At 37.6% G+C, this 7,549-nt stretch overlaps 1 protein-coding gene across 5 annotated transcripts in view; it reads left to right on the top strand.

Moving 5' to 3' along the window:
- LOC110452004 (neo-calmodulin-like) overlaps positions 1-7,549 on the top strand; it is a 125,195-nt gene that overhangs the window by 90,710 nt on the left and 26,936 nt on the right. The window contains exon 1 of one of the 5 annotated variants that reach the window (XM_021500249.1): positions 4,470-6,090. The exons of the other annotated variants lie outside the window; for them this stretch is intronic. Coding sequence (XP_021355924.1) covers positions 6,064-6,090 — 27 coding nt within the window. The 5' untranslated portion in view covers positions 4,470-6,063. Of the gene's footprint in view, positions 1-4,469; positions 6,091-7,549 lie in introns of those variants that run through there. 5 annotated transcript variants of the gene reach the window in all.

A 7,549-nucleotide genomic window follows, 5' to 3' on the forward strand; every position in this document is an offset into this window, starting at 1 on the left:
CAATATCACTGTGAAGTGTAATATATCACTTCAAGTACAATATCACTGTGAAGTGTAATATATCACTTCAAGTGTAATATAACTGTGAAGTGTAGCATACCACTTCAATTGTAATATAACTGTGAGGTGTAATATACCACTTCAAGTACAATATCACTGTGAGGTGTAATATACCACTTCAAGTTTAATATAACTGTGAGTTTTATTATACCACTTCAAGTGCAATATAACTGTGAGGTGTAATATACCACTTCAAGTGTACTATAATTGTGAAGTGTAATATACCAATTCAAGTGTTATATAACTATGAAGTGTAATATACCACTTCAAGATACTATAACTGTGAGGTGTAATATACCACTTCAAGTGTAATATAACTGTGAGGTGTAATATATCACTTCAAGTGTTATATGATTGTGAAGTGTAATATACCATTTCAAGTGTAATATAACTATGAAGTGTAATATATCACTTCAAGTATAATATCACTGTGAAGTGTAATATTCCACTTCAAGTGTAATATAACTGTGAGTTGTATTATACCACTTCAAGCACAATATCACTGTGAAGTGTAGCATACCATTTCAATTGTAATATAACTGTGAGGAGTATTATACATTTGATGTGTAATATACCACTTCAAGTTTAATATAACTGTGAAGGGTAGCATACCACTTCAATTGTAATATAAGTACAATATCACTGTGAAGTGTAGCATACCACTTCAATTGTAATATAACTGTGAGGTGTATTATACATTTGATGTGTACTATACCACTTCAAGTGTAATATAACTTTGAGGTGTAATATATCACTTCAAGTGTAAGTTAACTGTGATGTGTAATATATTACTAAAAGTGTAATATAAGTATGAGATGTAATATACTACTTCAAGTGTTATATCACTTTGAGGTGTAATAAACAACTTAAAGTTAATATAACTGTGAGGTGTAATATATCACTTCAAGGTTGATATAACTGTGAGGTGTAATATAACTGTGAGTTGTAATATACCGCTACAAGTGTAATATAACTGTGAGGTTTAATATACCACCTCAAGTTTAATATAACTGTGAGGTTTAATATACCACTTCAAGGTTAATATAACTATGAGGTGTAATATACCACCTGAAGTTTAATATAACTTTCAGGTGTAATATACCACTTCAAGCGTAATTTAACTGGGAATTGTATTATATCACTTCAAGGTAAATATAACTGTAAGGTGTCATATACCACTTCAAGTGTAGTATAACTGTGAGGTGTTATATACCACTTCAAGTGTAATATAACTGTGAGGTGTAATATACCATTTCAATTGTAATATAACTGTGAGGTGTAATATATCACTTAAAGTGTAATATAACTGTGAGGTGTAATGTATCACTTCAAGTATAATATCACTGTGAAGTGTAATATACCACATCAAGTGTAATATCACTGTGAAGTGTAATATACCACTTCAAGTGTAGTATAACTGTGAGGTGTAATATACCACTTCAAGTGTAATATAACTGTGAGGTGTAATATCCCACTTCAAGTGTAATATGACTGTGAGGTGTAATATACCATTTCAATTGTAATATAACTGTGAGGTGTAATATATCACTTAAAGTGTAATATAACTGTGAGGTGTAATATATCACTTCAAGTATAATATCACTGTGAAGTGTAATATACCACTTCAAGTGTAATATAACTGTGAGGTGTAATATACCACTTCAAGTGCAATATAACTGTGGGGTGTATTTTACATGTGAAGTGTAGTATACCACTTCAAGTGTAATATAACTGTGAGGTGTAATATACCACTTCAAGTGTTATATAACTGTGAGGTTTAATATACCACTTCAAGTGTAATATAACTGTGAAGTGTAGTATACCACTTCAATTGTAATATAACTGTGAAGTGTAATATACCACTTCAAGTTTAATATCACTGTGAAGTGTAATATAGCACTTCAAGTGTAATATAGCTGTGAGGTATAATATACCACTTCAAGTGTAATATAACTTTGAAGTGTGATATAACTGTGGGGTGTATTATACATGTGAGGTGTAGTAAACCACTTCAAGTGTAATATAACTGTGAGGTGTAATATACCAGTTCAAGTGTAATATAACTGTCAGGTGTAATATACCACTTCAAGTGTAATATAACTGTGAGGTGTAATATACCACTTCAATTGTAATATAACTGAGAAGTGAAGTATACCACTTCAATTGTAATATAATTGTGAGGTGTAATATACCACTTCAAGTTTAATATAACTGTGAGGTGTAATATAACTGTGAAGTGCAATGTTACTGTGAAGTGTAATATAACTGTGTAGTGTAATATAACTGTGAGGTGTAATATATCACTTCAAGTATAATATCACTGTGAAGTGTAATATACCACTTCAAGTGTAATATCACTGTGAAGTGTAATAAACCACTTCAAGTTCAATATAACTGTGGGGTGTATTATTCATGTGAGGTGTAATATACCACTTCAAGTGTAATATAACTGTAAGGTGAAATATACCAATTCAAGTGTAATATAACTGTGAGGTGTATTATTATTCTATTATGGCCCTTTCCCGAGGGAACTGTTCTCTTATGGTGTTGTCGGGGGAGGTATGGTGCCCGAGCCGTTAGGCGAGGGCACTATACCTCCCCAGACAACACTATAAGAGAACTGTTCCCGAGGGAAAGGGTCATAATAGATTTAGTACATCACATGACTGTACTAACTGTGACTGCAAATTGTGTCGCCTGCTTCGTTTTCATACATTGCTGAGCGTCTGCAAATCAATCGGCATTCCCGGTCCCGAATATCGAAGCCATTTTGGCAGACGACAACAATGAACTGAAAGTAGAATATGTATAGCGCCCCCTAGGGGAAAGGGCGCAACTCTTGGCGTCACGCTACTTTTCCCGCAGTCTCAGCGGTCCAAAAAAAAGGTATAGTGCCCGTCTCCAGGTATAGTTCCCGTCGTCAAGGGCGGATGCTAACTATACCAAATAGAGCAAGGGTAGTTATCCAATAGCTATCCTAGTAATTATCATGTGATGTACTAAACCACTTCAAGTGTAATATAACTGCAAAGTGTAGTATACCACTTCAATTGTAATATAACTGTGTGGTGTAATATACCACTTCAAGTTTAATATCACTGTGAAGTGTAATATACCACTTAAAGTGTAATATAACTGTGAGGTGTAATATACCACTTCAAGTACAATATCACTGTGAAGTGTAATATACCACTTCAAGTGCAATATAACTGTGGGGTGTATTATACATGTGAGGTGTAATATACCACTACAAGTGTAATATAACTGTAAGGTGTAATATACCACTTCAAGTGTAATATAACTGTGAGGTGTAATATACCACTTCAAGTGTAATATTACTGTGAGGTGTAATATACCACTTCAAGTGTAATATAACTGTGAAGTGTAGTATACCACTTCAATTGTAATATAACAGTGAGATGTAATATAACTGTGAGGTGTAATATAACTGTGAAGTGCAATGTCACTGTGAAGTGTAATATAACTGTGAATTGTAATATGACTGTGAAGTGTAATATAACTGTGAAGTGTAATATAAATGTGAAGTGTAATATAAATGTGAAGTGTAATATAACACTTTATTTTAAGTTACCTTGTAATAAGTAAGATGTAATTGTTCCTTTTATTTCATAATCTGCCTTATTCTAGTTAGAATATGAATAAAAATGAAAAAAGGAATGAGAAATGCAAAACACAAACAAATAAATAAATATAAAAAAAAAAAAAACTTGTCATGTTAACGACCTGCAGTTGGATGCAGCAGGCTTCTCTGTTCTAAAATATAGGTGAGAACTGTTTAAACTGAGTAAGCTAAGATAATAATTAATGGGTAACTTTTACAAAGACGTTGTCTTCATCTGTGTGCAGCGTCTTGATGAACACTCTGTCACGTGCTATATATAACATAAAGCTGGCGATCGATGATGGTATAGTGTTGTGATCTGTCTGAAGCTCTGAGTCATTTAAAACTATGTGCGTATACTAATATGTTTATCTAGTCTGCCTATACTTATGTAGCTTCGAGCACGTGCGTTTCCTCTTCAAATACGCCCGTGCGCTCGAAATAGATGATTTAGGGAAAGCTTTGTCCGCTGAAGTTAGCTATTGGGAAAGGTTTTTTTACACTTATATTGCTTTAAATATCAAAGAACTATTTAAGGAGATAATCATTACGTTCTCGGACTTCCGGCATATCCGCAACAAAACGGTTAATCAATATCATTGGTTATTTTTGGCGTTATGATAAGAGCAGTCTATTTTTAAAGTTTTTATGACGTCAACAAGATAGCGCTGACAAAATAAAACAGCAGTAATGCTACAGACATTGTGTTAGAATTCAGCTGGCTACTTCTGATGGAAGTATGGCCTGGGGTCTGCCTTAGAAAACGTTACACAAATATGTTGGATGAATCATGTCTGCCATTTCGTGCTAAGAACCGACGACTGTATACGTGTGTTACCGTTACGCAGGAACCAGCCGGCTCTGTGGGGTGACGTACAAGTCACTTTGTATCGTTTGATTAGTCTGAGATTTGATTGCAGTGTGTGAAGTTTGATAACTTTATTTACCAAACTGTTTTGTGATTGTGTATAGCAGTGCATCATTTCCTTTTTTTTCCTATTGTTCGTACAACGTAATTGAATACACCAATTTATGCTGTCTTCCGACCGTACATCCAGGCGAAGCTTGTCGCTGATGTTTGAGAAATTTGTCACGTGTGAATTCCAAAACACAGGATCAAAGATATCCGGGATATAATATCAAAAATTACAAACGCACAACTGACTATATCTAAGTAGCTTGATTAGTTAGAGAGTGTGAAAAAACTAGGAGCTGTTTAACTTGATATTGTTGTTTACGTTAGAACACAGGTATGGTAATAGATACCAGGTGTTACCCATATATAGTGGGCAGTACTCTAGTATAACCAGTGACAGTCAGTTGTCTCCCCTAGCACGGCAGCGTGGATCGTGGATATTAAACGGTTTTTGATAAGGAATCTAGATTCTAGATTCTGGTTGAACAACCCGGATTGTGTAAAGCCATTCTGTCCTTGTTATTATCACAACAGTTTGGATGTAGTTTAAGAACTCTACAACTGATAATTGCATCTAAATCTAATCCGAGCCTAATTATATAAATACCAGTGGTTAGGTTTGATATCAAGAAACGTGCTGTGACCCATTTATCGTAATTGGCCTCATTCGCATAGACGCTTCGCTCGAACCGGTGTAAAGTTGCACAACATACCATATGATATGGACGCTGATTTGTTTACCATCTATGCAATTAACAACGACTGCGCTTCCACGTTGAAAGAGTACTGAAGGAAACCTATCTCAAATTCATCAGATCATGACACAGTGTTTATTGTGTGTCGTTATTAGTATATATAACTAATATACAAGACCCAACCTGTAAGCCATCATATACACTTAGTCACCGAACGGTTGTGCGTCCGCGTATGAACATGTTTATAACTAGGAAAAGACCTACGTCATACGATGGAACATAGAGAATATCATTATTAATAAATCAATGCTGAAATCTCATAACTGGTTAAGGAGGATGCCCGATAATAATGTTTATCAAATCTGCAGCAGGGATCAATGGTCACATCATTAGCGCTGGTAAACAGTGTATACAAATCTCTGACGTCATAGCACGCTCATAGTGAAGCCTGAAACAGTTCCAAATCTACATCCACTGAAACGTGAATACTTAGAGAAGGATATCTACCCTGGTTCCGCTGACTAACACGAACAGGTTTTGAAGCCGGAAACGTTTTGATTGCCACCTCTTGTTTTCTAGTTTGGCAGTATTTATTTTTCCCAAGGATTACAATCTACGAAGAATTTTATAGGACCAAACATAAACAGCCAGTTTGGATAGTTTCTCTATAATCGGTTACTTATTGATGGTGATCTAGACACAAGTTTTCCCGATTCTGACACTGAGGAACTTGTGTAAATTTACTCTCCGGACTAAAACGCACACATACCATGAAGAGTGAAATGAGTAGCTCTAAGGTAGGTTACGTCACTTTGTATGGAACTATTAACTGGCCAAATTACATTTCCAATGTTCTAATGTTTCATATTAACTGTTTTTCCTTCTCCTCTTTATATTGTAGTTACTTTTTCTATTCCTCTTTCTTTCTCCCCGATATCTCTTTCTCTTCATTACCCTTCTTTCCTCCTCTGCTTTGTAGTTGTAGTGTTGTATTTGAAGTCAGAACATCTTCCTCCTGATTCTCCTATTCCTGCTTGTTCTGTATTTCTCTTTTTCTTACGTGTATCCTTCACTTGTTGCTCTGTTTGTCCTGGTGGTCCCTTCCCTCCTGCTCTGTTTGTCCTGCTGGTCCTTTTCATCCTGCTCTGTTTTTCCTGCTGGTCCTTTTCCTCTTGCTATGTTTGTCCTGTTGGACCCTTTCATCCTGCTCTGTTTGGCCTGCTGGTCCCTTTCCTTCTGCTCTATTTGTCCTGCTGGTCATTATCAACCTGCTCTATTTGTCCTGCTGGTCCCTTTCCTCCTGTTGTTTGTCCTGCTGGTCCCTTTCCTCCTGCTCTGTTTGTCCTGCTGGTTCCTTTAATACTGCTCTGTTTGTCCTGCTTGTCCCTTTCCTCCTGCTCTATTTGTCCTGCTGGTCCCTTTCCTCCTGCTCTATTTGTCCTGCTGGTCCCTTTCTTCCTGCTCTGTTTGTCCTGCTGGTTCCTTTAATCCTGCTCTGTTTGTCCTGCTTGTCCCTTTCCTCCTGCTCTGTTCGTCCTGCTGGTCCTTTTCCTCCTGCTGTTTGTCCTGCTGGTCCCTTTCCTCCTGCTCTGTTCGTCCTGCTGGTCCTTTTCCTCCTGCTGTTTGTCCTGCTGGTCCCTTTCCTCCTCCTCTGTTTGTCCTGCTGGTCCCTTTCCTCCTGCTCTATTTGTCCTGCTGGTTCCTTTAATACTGCTCTGTTTGTCCTGCTGGTACCTTTCCTCCTGCTCTGTTCGTCCTGCTGGTCCTTTTCCTCCTGCTGTTTGTCCTGCTGGTCCCTTTCCTCCTGCTCTGTTCGTCCTGCTGGTCCTTTTCCTCCTGTTGTTTGTCCTGCTGGTCCCTTTCCTCCTGCTCTGTTTGTCCTGCTGGTCCCTTTCCTTCTGCTCTGTTTGTCCTGCTGGTACTTTTCCTCCTCCTGCTCTGTTTGTCCAACTGGTCCCTTTCCTTCTGCTCTGTTTGTCCTGCTGGTCCCTTTCCTTCTGCTCTGTTTGTCCTGCTGGTCCCTTTTTCTCCTCCTGCTGTTTGTCCTGCTGGTCCTTTTCATCCTGCTCTGTTTGTCCTGCTGGCCCCTTTCCTTCTGCTCTGTTTGTCCTGCTGGTCCCTTTTCCTCCTCCTGCTGTTTGTCCTGCTGGTCCTTTTCATCCTGCTCTGTTTGTCCTGCTGGTCCCTTTCCTTCTGCTCTGTTTGTCCTGCTGGTCCCTTTCCTCCTGCTCTGTTTGTCCTGCTGGTCCCTTTCCT

This window comes from Mizuhopecten yessoensis, unplaced genomic scaffold (assembly GCF_002113885.1).
Source record: "Mizuhopecten yessoensis strain PY_sf001 unplaced genomic scaffold, ASM211388v2 scaffold6361, whole genome shotgun sequence".
Classification (NCBI taxonomy): Eukaryota; Metazoa; Mollusca; class Bivalvia; order Pectinida; family Pectinidae; genus Mizuhopecten; species Mizuhopecten yessoensis.